We start from the raw sequence: 21,830 nt of genomic DNA, 5'->3' as shown, positions 1-21,830 counted from the left end.
ACATTTTCCAGTTAAAAGACTTGTAAACTGGCGAGATATTTTTTGTTACAGATTGTACAGATATCCGAACATGACAACAAGGATGTTATAACGTACCAACTGCCCCTTAAACTCATAATAAAATCGCCACAATAGCACATATAATTTCCGAGCTCTACCTATCTACGTGTTTAACTGTCACTGAATCTGGAAAGTCAGAAGTACAGCTAACAAATCAAATTAATTATAGAGTGCTAAGCATGTCTAACAGAGACGAAGAGCGTGTCACCGTTTATTGTACTGCATGGGAGGTTTAAATTCAAATTGATGTTACTTCACTATCTTTCATCAGTCTACTTTCGAAACACAAATGGAACACTAACCAATCGAAACACAGGCTATGTGACTCATGTAAAAATACATAGGGGGATAAGGATAGGTAACTCTGAGAAATAAAGGTCCACTAAATGCTGTACACATAGGTAGTTTTCAACTATACTACATGGACCAACTATAATTGTTATATATTCCTGAGGTGTAGATGTATTTCGCAGTTCGTCATTAACTGACAAAGCCAACATCATTTTCTATATGAAGGAAAAGCAAAACAAAACAAATTAGCCGTACCGTTGATCAAAGTGGACGCAATTAAAGAGAGAGAGAGAGAGAGAGAGAGAGAGAGAGAGAGAGAGAGTATTTGTTTGTTGTTTGTGCATGTGTGTGCTTTGGATTTTTAACGTAGCTTTAACAATTTTTCAGTCATATCGTCACGATATTTGCAGTGATGCAGTTTACAGTGATGTCCAGCACCGGGGCATCATGCCACAGACATGTAGCATGATGTCCCACCCAGTCACATTATCCTGACACCAGGCCGATAAGTTCTAACACAAGGCTCTAAATGCTGGGCGCATAGCGAGGCAGCTGTTAGTACCATTTTTGTAAGTCTTCGGTACGACTCGGCTGTGGTTCTAAGCCGCGACCAGATCCAGAAGGAAACTGTTGAATATTACCGGCTAAACAAGTATCGAAATAAGAAGAAAGAAAGAAATGAGTAAGCTTTTATCAAAATAGCAACATGACTTAAAAAAGTTATTACCCACCTATTATTGTCGGTTAATAGTAGCAATATCAGAGTAAGGATCAGTAACAAGGCCAATTAGTAAAAAGATGTGAGTTCATTGTTCCCCAGAAATAAAACGAGTAGCTGTTCAATGCAAATATGAGTTCCATTTACAGGTCCACATTTAATTCTGTCTTGGCTTGTTGAAAACAATGTTCTTATTTAAACAAGGGTAGCCGCATAAAATCTAATTAATAGGCACGTTATTGTCAATTGACTTATTAGATTTCATGCAACGGGATTCCTAAGAGCATTTGGATACTCCCAACAAAATGCAAACCTTTCTATAAATGTACTTATTGTGAAGGACATTATCGGTTTTCATGAACACTATGTCCATTGACCTTGTATCACAGTCGCTGTTTGTTGCATACGCAAAACAAAATAAATCCTGAGATATATGCGTTCAGAGTCCCATGCCACGTGAAGCTTGTAATCAGTTCTTAAATATTACAGTGTTCATGATATTTAGCACTTAGGCCAAAAACAATGGACTGATCGATTGATAGGTATTTAAAGGTACACCAACACGTCAAAGGTCATATAGTGCCTGGGCAATTCGAGTACAGTTTCGTGCCCAGAGATACTAGAGGTATTTAAAAGGTCATGACTTTTAATGAGCTGTACAACAAAGGTCTTTATTAGTGCATAATACATCAGAGAATCTCCTTAAAATCCTTTCCATTCATCTCTACGGAATTTCTCATCCTGAGTATCCAATTCTAAAATACCATTTGGTATTCACATTTTAGGATGTAGTTCATACAACAGATAACTGCAAATTCCATTGCATGTTGACATTCTAATAGTCTACCCATCTGAAATCATTCATAACGGGATTAGTGGAATTAACGGATTAAGCGATATATCACTTGGAGCTTAAGCAAAGTCTGTATAAACGGAGGAATTTATGCGTTCGTGCGTTGTCATGGAGTAAGTGTCTACATCCGGTACCGTTGCGCGGACGGACGGGTGTTTCGGTAGTTTTCCACAACGTTTGACAGCATCTTGGAGACCTATACATGTCTGGTGCCACTAGCAGAGCCAGGCACAGGTAGTTGAACGATCATGTCTTGTGCATCGAAGAATAATTAGAACATAACTAATTTATCAATCTATCTCGAGCCATCTGTATACTGTATTCCCCGATCCAAATTCTATTATTTTCTCTTAATTCGGGTTCAAAATAGTAAATCCGTGTTTCATCACATGTGACTATCTCCTTCAAAAGTTTCTGCTGACTCTTTTCATATCTGGTGAGTAGCTTGTTTAGCGATTTCAACCCTTGTCTGTTTTTGATCAGTGGTCAACAAGTGCGGGACCCATCTTGTATATATTTTACTGAAGCTCAAGCAATTATGCAATGAATTAAAAACATCTGACGAATTAATGACCGTGATAACATAAATATCTTCAATTATGTATCCATCATCTTTATCAATTGGAACTTTCCCAGCACCCACTTCCTGTCAGCAGCTACAGAAAACGGTCTACCAGAACGTATATCGTCGTCCGAACGTCGAATACACCTCAGAAATGTAGGAGATGACATAAAATTGCATCCGTAAACTTTAACCAAGTCGGCTTTGATATCCATGTGAGAGTACCTTAAGAGAGCCCTGATTTTACAGTAAGCTCTATGTTGAGCAGATAAATATTCTCCTTCGATATTTTCATGTCACTGTTATTTACCAGTGTTACGTCACACACACACACACACACACACACACACACACACACACACACACACACACACAGGTGTCCGGTTGATGCATTCAGAATTTATAAATACCACCGTTACACCACGAAATCCAACACAACGTGATCTGGACAGGATTTGAATCAATGCATTTTTGGTTGCGAGGCCGGTACATTAACCAGTGATCCACCGAAAATCTTAAACCAAAAGCAGCTGAAGAAGGCTCAGGCAAAATTATAAATCGTTCAAGTAGATATCTTGACTGCGCGAGGTGAATATCAATCAACGATCGCATAATATACATTCTAATGACTCGAGCAGCAATCTGGACACACGGGTATTTACCTATTTGCTTTCCGACTCCACCTGTTGGAGTTGGTCAAGCGGCCAGAAAACAGTCAGTCAATCAACTACAGCTAAACTATATAACATGTACAATTTACAATCTGAATATTTTCAACACTGTCGTCCAGCCTTCAACAATTTTCACTACATAAGTAAAAGCCTTATGCCAATTATAAAGTAAACAATGCTGATTTGAATGGAATTTCTAGGTTAATTGGTGCGAACTATATGAATTCCTCTTTATCAAGGCCAGTTAGGAAAAGGTGTACTTCAGCTTTTCATTCACTATTACAACTTCTTCCATAAAATCTATTTCATAAATTGCCAAACTCCATTTAATGCCAAATATGAGTTGTTATGAAAACATCCATGAACATGCGTTGCAGTTACCAAAAGGTTAAAAAGTAGTCCATTTCTAGTCCTGTCTACATGATTAATTTAAAAGGTGCGGCAGAAAGCTTATTACGATATATTCTCAAACATTTGCCGATCTAAATTTCGTTATAATGACTATAAGGCACGCATCTTCCATTTCATGAGTACAACACATACAAATTACATACAAATAACATTTCTTAGAACAAGCTATTTCAATTGCGAAAGGAATGCCAAAGTGAGTTGCTATTTTATTTGAAGATAACATTTAATGTCCTTCCGGAATGTCTCAACTTTCTCTGAGGATCATTATGGTATCATTTATTACTGCATATGTTTCAATATAAGCTATGATGCTATGGTGATTTGGTTGGGGGCCTTATCAGCAGCTTGGGTTTTGGTTAAGCAATCAGAAGTTAACGGCAAAATAATGCACACATGACGCCTTTCGCTTCTCTCTTAACTGTGTTCTCTCCATGTATGAACCATCAAATGCGGTGTAGTCTCTCATGTAATACGAGGTATGCAATGAACATAACATTACACCAAAACATGTTCTGTAGACGCTATTTTGGTACCTATTTTACGATCAATTTTTGTCATAAACAATCACCGGAATAAAATTGCCAACAACTTAAGTAAGCTATTAATTTTCTTATAAACAATCAATGGAATAAAACTGCCAACATCTTCAAGGAAACGATTCATTTTCTTCTAAACAACCATGAAATAAAAATGCCAACACTTTTAAGGAAACAATTCATTTTCTTATAAACAATCAATGGAATAAAACTGCCAATACCTTTAAGGTAACAATTAATTTTCTTATAAACAAGCAATGGAATAAAACTGCCTATGCTTTTAAGGAAACGATTCACTTTCTTATAAACAATCGATGGAATAAAATTGTCCAAGCATTTAAGGAAACGATTAATTTTCTTGTAAAAATAAAAGCAATGGAATAAAATTGCCCACTCCTTTAAGGAAACGATTAATTTTCTTATAAACAATCAATGGAATAAAATTGCCCACACCTTTGGAGAAAAGAAAAAAAAAAAAACCGTGAGCCAAATTAGAAGATTATAAGAAGAATAAGAAGAACCAAAAGCTAAAGAAGAGTTTACCTTTCTTTTCCTGAATCGGAGGACCACAATCCCCAGAACAAGAGTAATTGTCATGCAGAAACTCTGTATACCGAGGGGAATTCCCCTCGTTAGAATGTTATATTCCACAAAACATGGTGTATTATCAATGCAGTCATCACATCCTTGGCGGCATGGAAGACATTGATATTCACTATTTCCACTGAGGTTGCCCTCTACATTTTTGCCGCCATCATTTTCACGCGTGAATGCAGACTCCAATTCAGTGCCAACGTAATACTTCCGGGTCGCATTTACAATCGGAAAGTAAAATCCTCGACGACATCGGCATCTGTAGGATCCACTTTTGAGTCCCTTTCCATCTTCCGGTATACACTGAAACGAATGACGATTTCATGACCATGACCCGGTGTAACAAAGTGTCAAATTGAGATTTTTCATAATCTTGCAAAAATACTTCGGGCGATATCAACATTCCTGTCAGGAAAGGACTTGAAAAAAATTTACTTGGCAGCTTGCACTACTGTTCTGCATGGCAAGTGACATAGAACTCCTACTTGTCTAGCATCAGGTTTACTCATCGTACATTGTAGATGACGCGGAATCAGATTAAAATGACCATCGTCCATTCGGACGAAGAACATTATAAAGTGACCTGTCCTTTCTCAACAACCACTGGTAGATACGAGAGAAGGGGTTTAATTTTCGAGCCCAGTCATTCACGAAATAATCTTAAGGATGGAAAGTCACTTTTTACTTTTAACATTAAACGTGTGGAAAGTTTGTAATTCTTTATGACAAGAATTGAGGAACCTACTCCAAACTGAGTAAATACTCAAACTTTCTTGAGTGACAAAGAAAGACTAATAAAAGGAGATTTCAAGATATTATTTACGTATTGCAATACATGATGCCTGCAGTATAACCTGTGAGAAATTCATAATCACAAACAAGCAGCAAGAAATATATTCACAAATCTTAATCTGACGAAGAACCTTTGAATGGTTTCGTTAGAATAGGACCAGACCTTGATTTCACCAAACAGAACGGAAGTCTAGAATCCGGTAATCTGATTGGACAATATCTTAGCCTGGTTTTAGTTTGACCAATCAAATCTAGTCTAGATTTAAATTATAAGACCTGTTGATGAAACTGGAGCTTGTTAATGGAGACAATGAAAAGACTGTATCTATTTTTATGACTAATAGCGCATGAAGGCAATTGGTCAAGATTGGCTAACAAATACTTGAAATATCTGAAGCAAATGATAATAAAGAAATCTAGATGCTGGTGATTCCTGTTTGGATCCTGAGCAGACCCAGGGGATAACGCTGAAAATCATGTCTTAAAGAGATGTTTGCAAACTAAACAAACGAGTAATATTGTATTATTGAGACAAAAGATAGCTGACTTAACATGATGCTAAACGCTCATGAAATCATCTTAGACATTTCAAACGCCATCGTGAGTAAGACTATACATGGAAACCTGTCAGACGCGAAATATCTTTATAAACGCTGATTCACATAAAGCTATCGTTTCTAACTGAAATGATTCCTAATACCCAAGATGTATCTCCGTGCCATTACCTAGAAGTTACATGTGCTAATGTTAACCCCATTTAAAAAAGATAAAAAGCGAGATGAGATATACAATAATTATTATTCCTTTGAATTTGAATATCGTTACTGTTGAACAGAATTGTTATCAAAACCAATGTACAATCAAAATTATTGTACACAAAGTTTGTTTGATTATTCATTACATTATGTCAATAAATTGTTTGAAAGACTGGTGTATATATTTTTTCAAATGCTGTTTTCCAAAAAGAAAAACCAACAATAATACATTTTCATAGCTCTACTAAATGTTGCAGAGGAACAAAACCCATATGTTCATCAACTGCTGATAGAAAGAAAATTTCATTCCATTTTAGTACAAGCCAGATGCTATTGTATTTCACTGAACGAGTCCCCTGGACCATACTTTTACAGAATCCTTCTAAATGTGAACGAATTCCCATGGCCCACACTTTTACAGAACCCTTATAAACGTGAAAGAGAAAGAAGTCTAATATAGGCTGGAGACCTAAACATGATGGATCATTACGTCGGCTAATTTTCTAGAAGATTTAAATTAGAGATAAAATAACGAAATATATGATGATTCGAGTTTCTTCATCTTTCAAAATGTAAGGAAAGAATGTGTTAATTTGAAAGGTCGGTAGTGATCGTGACCAAACTGAGATGGTGAACTAGTCTTTTAAATTTCTTTGCAAATTTCGCAGAAATTAACACTGGATGTTAAGCTTTAGTGACCAGGATAACTCACCTCTGTTGTCTCTTGCCGACATTTATGCGAGTTTCCAAAAAGAGTGTTGGAATTGTCACACTGATTAATATCGATCCTCTCCAAATCGATGTCTAGCCGGACCACACCCCTATAATAATAATAATAATAATAATAATAATAATGATGATGATGATAATGATAATGAAAGAAGAGACGAAAGTAATAAAAATTTTATCATGAAAAGACTTTGAACACCTGATGAGTTTTATTTTTTGTTTAGTAAAATGATGTGTGACATCCCTCTGTGTTTACAAATTTCAGAGTTTTAAGGAATACGTACTAAAATTTCGTTTGCCTCTTCATTAACTTCTGTCAGTAAATTGTTTGAATCAGTGAATTAATGAATTATCAATTTATTGATTGGTGTTTGATAGCAAATAAGGACATGAACGGCTATATCTTGTTGGGAAAATGGTTTCTTGCCCAGTAAGAAAGGCTGTCGAATAGAGTTAATCAGACAAGATTTGAATGTGGAAATCAATGATTTTAAACACAGCACTCAAATCACAAATACTACCAATATATATGTTATAAAGAAATGGTCACCAACTTTTGTTTGGCCTTAAAATGAAAAAAGTCTCAACATTCAGGGATTTCTGAATGCTATACAACTTTCCAGAGAGACTTTATAAAATCTTCGAAGATACACACACATGTAGGCATATTTATGCACACACACACACACACACACACACACACACATATATATACATGCATACACATACACACAGAGAGACTAGCTCACTTATTCTTTGTTTTGTCTTCGTATTTCGCTCTATATTGCACCAAAAAAAAATGACGTGATGGCAATATATATATTTTGATTGCGTACATTCCCCGTACACACACAGACAGTAACTCATTTATTCTTTGTTTTGTCTTAGTACTTCTCTATATATTTCACATAACAAAAAATATGTGATGGCAGTAGATCTAATTTATTGGTACTCTCCGCCCCCCTCCCCCACAGAGTAACTCTTTTGTTCTTTGTTTTGTCTTCTCTATATATTTTACAGAAAAGAAATTATATGATGGCAGTAGATCTAATTTGATCGCGTAATCTCCCTGTACTAGTGTTGTTCGACTACAGGCTATGTAATCTAGAGTGCTGTCAGACTACAAGCTATTCAGTCTAGAGCGCTGTTAAACTACAAGCTATTTAATCTAGAGTGCTGTAAGACTACAGGCTATTTAATCTAGAGTGTTATCAAACTATACACTATTTAATCTAGATCGCTGTCAGACTACAAGCTTTTTAGTCTAGAGTGCTGTTAGACTGCAAGCTTTTTAGTCTAGAGTGCTGTCAGACTACAAGCTATTTAATCAAGAGTGCTGTCAGACTACAGGCTATTTAGTCTAGAGTGCTGTTAGACTACAAGCTTCTTAGTCCAGAGTGCTGTTAGACTACAAGATATTTAGTCTAGAGTGCTGTCGGTTAACTACCCTAGCAATCAATACGTGCTGAAATCGTGCTTTGGGATGTACACTAACGTATAATATCGACCAGCGCGCGTGGTAATACTCCTTCACGATAACGCTGAGGATGTGGTCTATATATCCATGGGAAACCCATCTGTTGGCCATACTGAATAATCTGAAGGATGTACACATGGCAAACATATAGAATAAGTCATGTTTAGTATTTAGTTATGAAGTTCAAATTTAACCAATCCCAAAATGTACCAGCTGGAAAAAAACAGTATTACACCTTCAGCTGAGCCTGTATTTGAGAGGGATCATCATTTGTTACTCGGGGCGAGGCATTTGATAAGGACAAATATTTATAAGTTCGGGGCAGGGTATTTTGAGTGGTATCTTCATTAGGGCGAGACATTTTATTGGCTGGGGATTTGACATGAATCTTTATTTGTAATCTCGTTGCTTAAGTATTTGAGTGGGAACATGATTTGTAAAGTCAGGGCGTGGAATGAGTGGGAACATGATTTGTAACGTCAGGACGTGGAATGAGTGGGAACATGGTTTATAATCTCGGGGCTAGGATTTTAGTGGAATCTGTATTTTTAATCTCGGGTCGATTCGTTTGAATGGGACCAATAATTGAGTCGAGTCAATAATTGTAATCTTGGGGCTAGGTAATTGAATGGGACCATTATTTGCAATCTTAGTTATAGATATTTGAGTGGGATCATTATCTGCTATGTATGGGCTACTTATATAAGTGAGGTCATTATTTCATTATTTGTAATCTCGGGTCTAGATATTTAAGCGGATCTTATTTGTAATCTCGGGACTATAGATTTGAGTGCGATCGATGTTTGTAATCTCGGACTAGTTGTATGTCCCGGTAGTCCTAATTGTAATCTCGGACTAGTTGTATGTCCCAGTAGTCCTAATTGTAATCTCGGACTAGTTGTATGTCCCAGTAGTCCTAATGCGTTCAGCTTGGTCGTGACATACACTATTTAGTCTTAATAAATTAGAACACCGTTGAGTTTTCCAATAGTAAATGCACTCTGGAAATAATGTGATGCATTGATACAGTGATACGATTTTATTTGAACTAATTCATATTGCAGATCTTTAACGACTGATTCTCTATTTTATCTGATGGTTTTCTTTCGGCTATGAGCGGACACGGAAATCAAGTTATTACTGAGTTTGTGACATGCAAAGTTGATTAACACCAATCCAGCAAATGGAACACGTACATGAACGGACAATGAATAGAAAATAGATGTTTTGAAGCTGTATGTTCATGGAAGAGTGGAGATGTCTCTATTCCACTGTTGATATAATTCCACCAAATCAAAGCACACATCGAATTAAAGCGAAATTTAAAGACAAGTCCTGTATGAATCAATACATGACATGGAAACCCATGTTTATGTAACGATATCTATGTTTATGTAATGATATTTATGTTTATGTAACGATAGCAATGCTTATGTAAAGATATATATGTTTATATAACGATATCTATGCTTATGTAATGATATTTATGTTTATGTAACGATATCTATGTTTATGTAACGATATATATATGTTTATGTAATGATATCTATCAAATACATTGTACAAGAAATTATGACTAGAGTTAAGGCTCATGGAAGATGATACTATGGGCAAGATATGGGTCAGTAAAGTTATATTTGTTTAAGTAAGAAACAGACGTGGATGTGGCTTACATCCATGCCACGTGGCAAAAAGCTAAGAAAACTGATACAAGTCATTCCACTCACCAGAGAGATCAAATACGCGATATGGAGTTACTATATTTAAATCACTGCAAATAATATAAAGTGTCTGATTTGAAATTGCAGAAGCACTGCAGAATAGAAAGTAGGTTACTGTGACATCATTTACTTCAGCCAAATCAATCATCAAAATGGAATATGTGTAATACAGACATTTTGTTTGCTTCGGAATCCTAACTTATCAGTAAAGACATTTCAAAGAAAGAACCAGTCTTAACAGTCAAAGAATTCTACAACCCACCGATGTCATTTAGTGACAAACAAGAGTTCTGCGTGATTTCAACTAACACTCATATGAAGGGATTCGCTGTAAAATAGAAAATCCTGCACTTGTAAATGTCGTTGGTCGGCTTCAAGCCATATATAAACTTTATGTACAAGCGTCTGGGACAGAATGTTATATTTACTGGTTTATTTAGAAAGATAAAATAAATAAGGAATCTTAAGTTTCTGTGCTTCCGCCAGACTACACCATTACAATTACAGCGGTATCAATCTTAAGACAATGCCGTTGAGAATCAAAAGATGCGCTGTTTGAAGATTTTTTAAAATTAAAACATATTTTCCAAGGTTCAAGATGGAATTCTACCATTTCGTCAACTAGGGAAAGGCACTTTGATTGTCCTTGTGGGAGGCAATTTATTGCAATTGCATGGGCAATACATAACCTATATGTGTTGCGGTGCCTTGAAACATCAAACTAATCCAAACCAGGTTCCTTGTTCTCTATTAGTGCAGCGATGATACTCAATAAAGCAGTCACCAATCGTGCTTTTTTATATATTAAAATCCCTTGTTTTACTTCCCAAAGGTGGCATTGTAAGACGGGGTTTGCTGTACACGTCTTCGCTCATTTAGCTTCAAACGGATTATGACTGTATACTGGAACACCCATTTCCTGAGGAGCCAGTTTTGCTCTAAGGCGCCCCCACCCACCGCCGCTCGAAACCTAACCCAGGAAACAACATAGTAACGCCGACATTGTGAATCTAGCGAAAGTAGTTCGTGTTTCAAGACTTGTAAACATAAGAGCAATAATTTTGCTCTTAACGTATTATCACTTAGTCCAAGAGCAAGACTACTCTTTCATTAGGAAAGACATGGTGACCTCTCTGCATGATGTTTTTAAAAAACGTTATACATGTAGTGCCTATGTCACAAGTGGCTAATTCTCGCGATACTGTAGCTCGTGCAATCTTCACAAAAGAAACGATATCTGCTCATTGCTTCGGCGACTGCTTATAAAGCTAAGAACGTGGCGGCTATGTAAGCTGAAAAATGTTGCATCGCCGTGACATAAAACTCTTATCGATTACTTTTGAAAGAACGGTCAATATATAGGATTCCAGCGTTGAGACTTTTACGAACTTTAGCCACTGTCGTTTGCCGGTCATAACATCCAGTAGAAACATCAAACCTATCACCACTGTAAGCCCGTTATTGATTGCTAACATCTCGTTACCGATTTTCGATGAACGGCGATCTATGTTTTCTCCGCAGACTATCATTACTTGTGGAGAATGATTCGGCCTGCTTATCGCGATAACAGAGGGTCTCACACTTCTAATCAATATCATTAGAAACTAGAATCAGGAATGCCACTAGCTAGCTACAGCTATAGTACTGTTATATAGAAGCATCAAGAACATTCACATATTCCGAGAAAACAAGATATGTGATAATGTATCTGCGACGGTTATGAAAGGGTCAACGGAATGCGAATCTATGAAACAAGAATAGATGGCAGAATCTTCCTCTTTCTCTTCTGACACAAATCGGTAATACAATTAAATCATTCGACAGAGAATAAAAAGTATGCTAAAAGGAGAATTTTTGCATATTTTGTAAATTAGTAAATATATGTAGTTAGGATTGCAACGACTACAACTCATGCAGCACTGAACAACATTTTAGAGGCAAAGATAACGTGCGGGTCAGGGTTCTTCCATTATAAACAAACTATGGTTATTTGCAACATGTACATCCGTAGTAAGAGTATTTAAAAAAATAACCACAAAAAAACTCGAGGTCGAACAAACCGGTAGACATTTTGAACGTATGCTTGTTTAGAACGAGTATTTTAAAAAGCAACAATAACAACAAAATAAAACCCCAAATAAAAATCCAACATCGATGTCGGACGGCCCGGCAGACAACGGAACACTTAAACATATGTAGTTTCCTTGTATATCAGACATGTTTATAATAGTCATGCTGTTGATTTTAAAATAAAAACTCGTTCAGTATGGAACATCTGTAATTGAAATGAAAGAATACTATATGTAAAAAAGGAAATGCTTCTCGTGCGCTGTGGTATATGGGCATCCTAATGCTGAAATCAAGTTGCAACAAAAACAGATATGTTATCGATATATAATAAAACACTCAGATTCAATGTTACTTTAAATAACAATTCATATTTACCATTTGATTGCAAGTTATCTTATACGTGTCATGATGTAGGCGAGTGCGGTATAGGATATAGTGTACGATTTAATGATTTAGACCAAACATACAGTATTGAACACCGGTGGAGTTGTTACTGTATTAATTATTTGACGGGACAGTGGCCAACTACCTAGAGTTAGGATTTAGGAGTTGAGATGGAAACAAAAAAAGACTGCAAAATATATCGACAAGCCTGAAGCTATCAAAATTTCTCAGACTGAGTGCGAGTTTTAGAATTGTTGCCAACGTACCTTAAATAATTTGCATTTACGACGTGACGTTTGATTGGACTTTGATCCAAATCTAGCTTGGACAAGTGTAATCTTGATTGAAGATGACTATTGTCCATTTTGAAGAAGTGCCAGGCCCTACATCCGCGAAGCAATGTGGGCACTAAACTCTAAATAAATATCAAATTTAAAACCATTTTTACTTTCAATAACTTAGCTAAGAATAAGGTTATTTTAAGAACGAAACGTATGATGCTAACTTCAAACACTTTGGAAATAAGAACACTATGGTTAGATTTCAGTAGCTCCATTTCCAATGAAGTTTGAAACGCTAAAATGATGGTATTATCTTCAATAACTTCTTTCCTAATCAAGTTTGAAATACTAAATTGGTCTTAGCATCTGCAACAACTTCATACCGAATGAGGTTTAAAATGATATAATGATGAAATTATTTTCAACAATTTCATTCCGATTTAGGCTTGTAGTACGACTCTGTGGTCTTAAATAAGTGATAGAAAAGAGCGAGACGCAGCAAACGTTTATAAAATTCAACAAATAATTTATTTTTATAGAGCACAAAGCGAAAATGTGAAAAAGGAACTTAGGGTAATGCCAAAATCACGAATAATCTTAGAATTACTAACACATGTCCTAATGAATGAAATTCTAAAATAATATTTAGTAGTATTTGAAATAATTTCCAACGCTGGTGTCTATGTGACTATAGTCAACTATAGAAACTTAAGTGGTCTCTAATGTACTGTGTACCAATGGCCTACAATATAATGATGTGCCAACAGTCTTTTGTTGAATCAACAGCAATATACTCCAATGTTTCCTTGCTTGAATTCACTATAATTCCCAAATAATGTCTCTTCCCAAGAATATTATAGAGCACGTTGTATTTCCAGAGAATAATACATAATTTATCCCAAATCAAAATCTGAATACAACAATGTATCCGATTTCTGTCTAAATGTTACAGTTTTACATAACCCACGGTATATAATAAACATAAAATAACAAACAACGCAAATTAAATATACGTAACACTTTAAATACTAAAAGTATGTTAGCTTCAACGAAACTTACGTCATTATCTTAGTATGATAGCACACAGGACATATTTCAAAGATATTTAAAGATTTTTTTTAAATTTTCGAGGTTTTGGCTCAAAATTCAGTTAAGTAAATGACGCCCATGGCGACGATGATGGCCCAAAGAACCAGAATACGATTGCCGAAGGGACGAAGCCGGGGCAAGTTCTTGGGAGGAGTTTGAGGGCGTCTGGGTCATCTTTGAAACAAAAAATGAATAAGCTGTTTTGTCACCACAAAAACTCTGGCGTCCGGTGCAACCGCCTCGTCCCCCCCCCCCGCTAGTATGTTACTGTCTGAATTTGCGAGTTGTACTCAACACTTTCGTGACTATGGAGCCAGGTTAGTCAACAGTCGGTGTATCGTGTTATCTTACGGAGCCTGGCTAAACAAAAGACAATATAACGTGTTGTTAAACGAGGCATGCGATACAAGGATGGGCCACGATCAAAGATAGAAACCCAAGCATGAAGGAAACTCCGAATACATATAGTGCTACAAGCTCAAAATGACGCAAGGAATGATTTCTTAGAAGCTGGACGAAGACTAGTGAAACTATAATCTGGTCAAAATTTCACGAAGAAAACACAAAACGACAGAATACCGAGCTTCCAATTCATCGTGATGAAAGACAGCTATAGTATCAGTCTTGTTTTGCATCTGATTACGTACGTGTAGCACTCGTCAAACTATTATTAAGTTTAAGCTTCTGGTTTGGGTGTGGTATGTCATTAGTGTTGTGTCATGTTATTATTGTGCATAATATCATGTCATAAGTGATATCATGTAATAAAGTGTTATATCATTTCATGAACTGTTATATCATGCCATAAGTGATATGTCAGAAAGTGTTTTATCATTTCAGTTTCTGTAATGCAATAAATAGCAAGAATAACACCAGGAAGAACTACAAAAACAATAGCAAAAGTGGTGACTGTAAACATATGATTTTTTTGCGTCTTCGTTTTAAGCCGCTTGGTTTCAGCGTTCTAAAGCGGCGTATCGAGTCAGATTCATTTTCTTTCGGAACTTCAGATTGGGTTATGACCAATTGCGGTTAGTGTTGCATCACTGAAAGTATGACGAGAATAAGAGTGTTCTGCAACAAAAACTCTTGTTCGTGTCTAGTTTTTTGTGATCTGTGAAGATTGATCTTTTTTGGTGCGCGTAGGGTTCCCCGACGTAAAGACCCCCCTCGGATAGTTACAATTGCATGCGACGGATTACATTATATTCTCTGCTGTTTTGCACGTTCCGTTTGGACTATGTATGCTCAGTTTATCACTCGTCGCTGTGCTAAAGAATGTGCTGGTCTCCATTTGCACCTTTTATCACTTCAGAGGAAAGAAATTTGCCAGGATGGTAATGGCTTGTGCTTAGCGTTAGTTTGGCTCTGACTTTGATATCTTTGAGGTTATTCGGTCTGCGGTAGGCTACTACAGGGTTGCACATGATGGTTAACCTTATATCAGATAGAGAAACAACACAAAGAAACAAACCGTCAGTATCCGTTAAAACACAGAGAAAATGAAAAGGTTGATCGGATACCATTTATACCGACCTTCTATCTAGCCAAACCCTAAGTAGGTGAAAGGTTCCAGAAATACTGCTACATGGCAGAATCTTGAGAGACGCTAAGACTATTATTCGTCGTTTACCTGTATTTTTACTAAGAAATACGCATACCTCAACACTATGACATCATATAATTTAAGTCGAATCAAATTATTAGCCTTTAATATAACGATGCAGCTAGATTTTAATTTTGTTTTAAGGTTAGTTTTAAGTCATAATAATAAAGGTCCAGTGTAAATGGAAAGCGGCAGCTGACAGTCATTGGGATACGAAATATCAAGGTTTGCACATGCTCTCTCCGGAAAGAAAATTAATTTAATCTGCAATGAATGTACAAAAAGAAATTGTTAGAGGATGTTTGGATGAAAACATCGAGGATGTCAAGTTGAGTATGAAATCTGCAGATTCATCGTTCCGTTTTTATACATAAGTGTCATTATGGAAGGGAATGGAGCGTAGCACACTTAAATTATGAAACAGAGTAGCTATTACTGCAAGTGAAGCATACTATGAGATTCAATATTTCTCATTAACTGATCCTAAAAATATGTTCTGAGCGTTCTATTGCATGCATGACAAATCGGAACCACAGAAACGACGAATTAACGAATCTACACTCCAAGCGAAGGAAGAAATGAGCTGATTTCAAGACTGCGTTAGAACGGTTGACTCCTTTCATCCATTCTATATGTTATACATAAGAAGGTTCACTAAAAGTCATTAGAATAATTAATATGAGGAATAGTAAGAGGCTCAAGTGGGACTTACATCGCTCATGTGACCTATATGTCTGAACAGTTGATTATTTCACTAAGGAGGATAATATAATATTGTAAGTAAACAACCAGTGTAAACTATCTACCAAAACTTTGTATCCGGGTATTTTAAAAAACTTCAGCCCGAAGATACATTGTTTTAATGATAAAGGCAAAGTTGTTCTTCCTTGTAACCCAAGCGATCTGATTATCGTTATTATATAAACTCATTTGCCAAGATTCACAGAAACTGCATGAGAAGTATGGTTTCTAAATCTAGTGAGGAAACAACTCAGCCAATCAGACACAAGGAATCTCATTAGCATCCACCACACAACTTGTCTTCAGCAAAGATATTATATGCTTGACCAAAGTGGATCAAAACACGACTCGGCCTCCAGAGCGCTAACATACATAGGTCTCCAGTCTACTAACATGCAGTAGATCCCCAAAAATGTATTAACAAACTAGGTCAACCAGATTCAAAATGTCCTCATTATTATATGTGGAGTGTGCTCATAAGCGAAATTGTGAGAGAACGTGATGAAATAAGGAAGTAATAAAACAGTGATCAAAATCCGACTAGAAATGTTGCATTCAAAGAGTGGTAGCAAGGTCCGCCAGTCAGATGCAAAATTACTTCATTAATGCTTGTAGATCTGAGTTCATTATCAAAAATATTCATACTTTTGATGACATAAGCTCCCATTCCAAGTTTGATCCAAATCGGACCAGAAATGTTGCATTGAAAGAGTGGTAGCAAGGTCCGCCAGTCACATGCAAAATTACTTCATTAAAGCTTGTAGATCTGAGTTCATTATCGAAAAAAATCACACTTTTCATGACATGAGCCATCACTCCATGTTTGATAAAAAACGGACCAGAAATACGGTTTCCAGAGTGTTAACATATTCAGTTTGTCGTATGCAAGATAACCATATTACTATGCGTGGTCATCGTCCTACTCGTCCGATCTCTTAATGGCGTAAGTCCATATTTTAAGATTGATCTAAACTTGTTCAAATATATGGACTCCAGAGGGGAAACAAAGTAAACCAATCAGAGGCAAAGTAACAAAGTAAACCAATCAGAGGCAACTTAACAAAGTAAACCAATCAGAGGTAAAGTAACAAAGTAAACCAATCAGAGGCAACGTAACAAAGTGATGCAATCAAATGCATGATCATCTTAATATTATGCACGCATCTCACTGATTATCGAGCTCTTTCAAAGTTTGGTTGATTTTGGGCCCCATATTCCAAGTTTAATCGAAACGCGATTAGAAATGTGGACTTCAAAGAACAAGCAAATGTTGTTGGGTAGACAACGAATGGCTCACAACGGACGCACAGTCATACCGCAATCTTGCTTTACCTTACACCAAGGGGAACTAATAAAGACACACATTTCCTATACTGTGAATGTTTAAAATTGATTATCGTTCCTCAACCCGGGGAAAAAGAAGAAAGATCTGAATTATCATCCCAAATAAGATAAAGTTTACTTCACAAATTCTGATTGTGAAATATAGAACATGCGTTATGTTATGAAACGACATACTTTCAGTAAACTATCACTTTCGAAAATAATAAATTTTATCTCGAATAATTACAGCAATGTTTTGGGAGTTATCAGAATAAAAGACTTCAAAATTGTAAATTAAATACATGACTTACATTTCCGACATTTATGTCGCACGTAAGAATGCTTTCCTCTTTATCTGACCGGGGGGGGGGGGGGGCAATATCATAATCGATCAGAAATGTAATGAAATTACAACGCTTTAGTTTGTTCAAGCCTGTTAAGGGCGATTAAAATAGTAAAGTTAATCGACATCAAAGACTTTGACAAATTACAATTGTAAACTGTATTGACATTGGGTTGCCTAATCAATTAGGCTGAACTTTTCTTGCTTGCGGCGTAATTGTTCCTTATTTATTATGGTACAACTTAACTTCAAATGTTGTAAATTTAAGAGATCAGAAAATCCGAGTCAGAAGATACATGCTGCTCTCATTTTTAATACAGTATTGTTCTTAAAGACTCATGGTACTAATTCAGTTCCCATATTAACTTATGTAAACACCATGGTATTAAAAATTAAATCTAGTTAAATTTCTGAGTGCTCATAATCAAACCTGTATTTCCTAGTATAGATGAAACCTGGATGACAGCTTCTGTGGAAAAAAAGGACATGAGCCCAGACAGTTTTTGGACCTACATGTGTTTGAAACATGTGCTTTCAATTCCGAACCAAAGAGTCAGGTGCTAATTTCAGTAATGAGTGTTCCAAACTCAAGACTGTTAAAGGACTGAAATTCCATCAAGAAAACAATGTCTCAATTGTTTTAAGTTACAACTAGGGTAAGCTCTCAAAAGATCCTTTTCCATACAAAATAACTTTCATTATCAACCAATCATAGCCACCCAATTCCCATATATACTCTATTTTATGTTTATCCATTTCCAGGCTGGTTCCCATTTTTCCATAAATTTAGTACCGGTACTTTACAAGAGGATCATTTAGAATGGGGGTCGGACGTTAAATAGTGCCCTACTGGGCTAATACGTCAAATGATAAAATCACATGAAGGTTATAAAGAAGACCCTGCACCCGAAACTGTACGAATCAGTCAGCAATGCTGCGGTTGTATCCATACAGAAAAAGATAAACTGCTTGGTTACGCGGATGTTTAATACGATTCCTTGGTTACACTTATGTTTTATACGGTTGCTTGGGTACACGACTGTTTTTTAAGACGATTGCTTGGTTACACACGTTTTATACGGTTGCTTGGTTACAGGTATGTCTTTTTCGGTTCCTTGGTTACATGTATGTTTTATAACATTGCTTGGTTACACGTATGTTTTATACGGTTGCTTGGTTACACGTATGTTTTATACGATTGCTTCGATGACACGTATGTTTTATACGATTGCTTGGTTAAACGTACGTTTATATTTGTTGCATTTCCGGCAAATGTAAGTAATCTAAAATATTAATCCGCCTCTTACTTTCAAGTTTGTTGTTCCTTAAGAAATAATAAACAAAAACAAAAACGATACAAAACCAAACTAATTCTTCCTAAGGCCGGAGAATGTAGTATGGGTATAATTCCATGCAGATTGTCACTTTATACATAATGCAATTAACACCTCTTAAATAGCGTATATTCCTTCAGGAAAAAAAAGAAAGAAAGATAGCATCAGGGGTCAGACACCTTTGGCGGGGTGACTCTTGCTGGATATGAAAAACAACATAATGCGTTTATGGATTTCAACATTTTGGAAGTATACTTCTGTCATCTTAAATTGTGTTCTTATAACACGGGTGTCCCTGATAGTTTAGTACAGCATAAAAAGCCATGGTTCAGTATGCCAAGCTGTGTCACCGTGACCTAATAAAATCGTAATGGAAAAATAATTGAGTTTGACCTAGGTCTTTGTAACATTAATTCCTGATCAACAGACCTTTTCAAAGTCGTGTAAGGGCACCACAAAGTCAAGCAGAAATAACGTTTTTATGATATATAAGAAGATACCGTTTTTGTTTTTCTGTTCCTAAGGCAACACAGAAAACAATTATTACAATCAGACGATTACTTAATATGTTTCACTCTTAGGGTTACAAATTAAGACAACATTTTTCCGAGACAACAACGTTTTCTTTAATGGGCAACAAAAACACGCAGCGGTGATAAGATTAAGTCTTGACACTGATAAATTCGTATTTTACCTACTCAGGTGAGAGCATGTTGCGTCTCATGTAAAAGCTGCATCTGTGCAGCCGTTTTGTACCGTAACCTTGAATAGAAAACAATTAAAAGTGGGTAAGGACCAATACGAGCTGACATGTCATCGCCACGTCACCAAAAAATCTATGCATATTTCTGGCAATAGTTTTATCCCAATGGTACTGGTTTAGTCCAATGGTACTAGTTTAATGCAATGGCACTAGTTTAATGCAATGGTACTAGTTTAATGCAATGGTACTAGTTTAGTGCAATGGTACTAATTTAATCCAATAGTAATAGTTTAATCCAATGGTATTACTTTAATTCAATAGTACTAGTTTAATCCATAGGTATTAGGTTAATACAATGGTACTAGTTTGTTCCAATGGTACTAGTTTAATCCTATAGTACTAGTTTACTCCAATGGTACTAGTTTAATGCAATGGCACTAGTTTAATCCAATGGTATCCAATGGCACTAGCTTAATCCAATGATATTAATTTAATCTAATGATACTAGTTTTATTTAATGTCACTGATTTTATTCCAGTCTGAACGTTTTCTACCTTTTCCGTTGCATGCTCGAGAAAGAGCCTGTCGCTTTCAGAAATTCGGAGTTATTCGACTCGTATTGAAAAGAAAAGGGATGCTCCGAGTGACGGTTATTTTGACACTGGCCAAGCTCAACCACACGGAGTCCTGACTCTCAGAACACCATTTTTGACTAAGCTTGTATAAAAATAAAATAAAAAAGAAGCATAAAACAAAAGATATAAAAATAATAAACAACACAGAAACCAAATAACAAAACAAAACAACGGCTTTATGAATTATATTATTAATTCTTCAAATAAGACCAAAGCAGTTCGACGTTTATCAAGCTGCTACTACCACCATCAACCTTCTCATGGTTTGATTTGGATGATGTCCCATGGCACAAAAATGATTGCATGGAGATGTGACGCGATATTCTCTCTGTAAAGTCTCCACCGTCCTCTATATCAATTTATTGATTGAGGCGAGAGAAAACACGTCAGTGATAAGACCCGTTCTATACAGCAGCATTCTTATACTCTATCGAGCAGAAGACAAGTTTGCAGCTCAAATCCCCTTGCGACGAATAGGCTGCAGCGCTGTCCGATTGTATTAACAATCGGGCAACACTTTACGCGATGATAATATACACAGTGCATGCATGTTGTGACAGGTATAAACATTCGATTTAATTGGTATTACGATGCAAATTTCTTTAAATCATCGTTTAATGCTATAATCGAAGAAATTTAAAAGAATCAATCCCAAAATATTTTAGAAATAAACGTTAGCATGTTATGTACAATACATATTTAGTCGTCGATCAATGACAGCGAATAACCTTTTTTATAAATCATCAAAGGCAAAGAACCTAGAAACCGAGTAAATCCTCATCTCAGCTATAAAATGTATTGCATGATATGATTGGTTGAATTCAAGCGATGCTGAAGCAGAAAGATTATGAACAGCACATGTAAGACACTGAGTGACGGAATCATTGTCACCCTTCTGCATAATAATGAAAGATACCCCCGACAATTTACGTGCTTTTGGGCAATTAATACCAGTTCGTCATATGCGTCATTCATTAATCGATTGCTAAATGGCTAGGTAATCAAATCGGCCGGAACATGACATGAAAACAGTTATATTCGGAATTCATTAGATATTCATTATAAACCTAGGAAAAATAAAACTAACCCGATTTATCCCAAATATCACTACTACGACCGGAGATAAAACTATACCATCTCATTATATTATA

The 21,830-nt window shown here is 36.1% G+C and overlaps 1 protein-coding gene across 1 annotated transcript in view; it reads right to left on the bottom strand.

Annotated features, from left to right (window-relative positions):
* LOC149790740 (metabotropic glycine receptor-like) overlaps window positions 1-21,830 on the bottom strand; it is a 120,411-nt gene that overhangs the window by 63,292 nt on the left and 35,289 nt on the right. The window contains exons 2-3 of the mRNA XM_089972792.1: window positions 6,956-7,064; window positions 4,646-4,999 (exon numbers count right to left, since the gene is read on the bottom strand). Coding sequence (XP_089828918.1) covers window positions 4,646-4,999; window positions 6,956-7,064 — 463 coding nt within the window. The remainder of the gene's footprint in view (window positions 1-4,645; window positions 5,000-6,955; window positions 7,065-21,830) is intronic.

The sequence above is a fragment of the Sinohyriopsis cumingii genome, chromosome 10 (genome assembly GCF_028554795.1).
Source record: "Sinohyriopsis cumingii isolate HCF-2022 chromosome 10, ASM2855479v2, whole genome shotgun sequence".
NCBI classification, from domain to species: domain Eukaryota; kingdom Metazoa; phylum Mollusca; class Bivalvia; order Unionida; family Unionidae; genus Sinohyriopsis; species Sinohyriopsis cumingii.
This window is presented reverse-complemented; position numbering and strand designations above follow the sequence as displayed.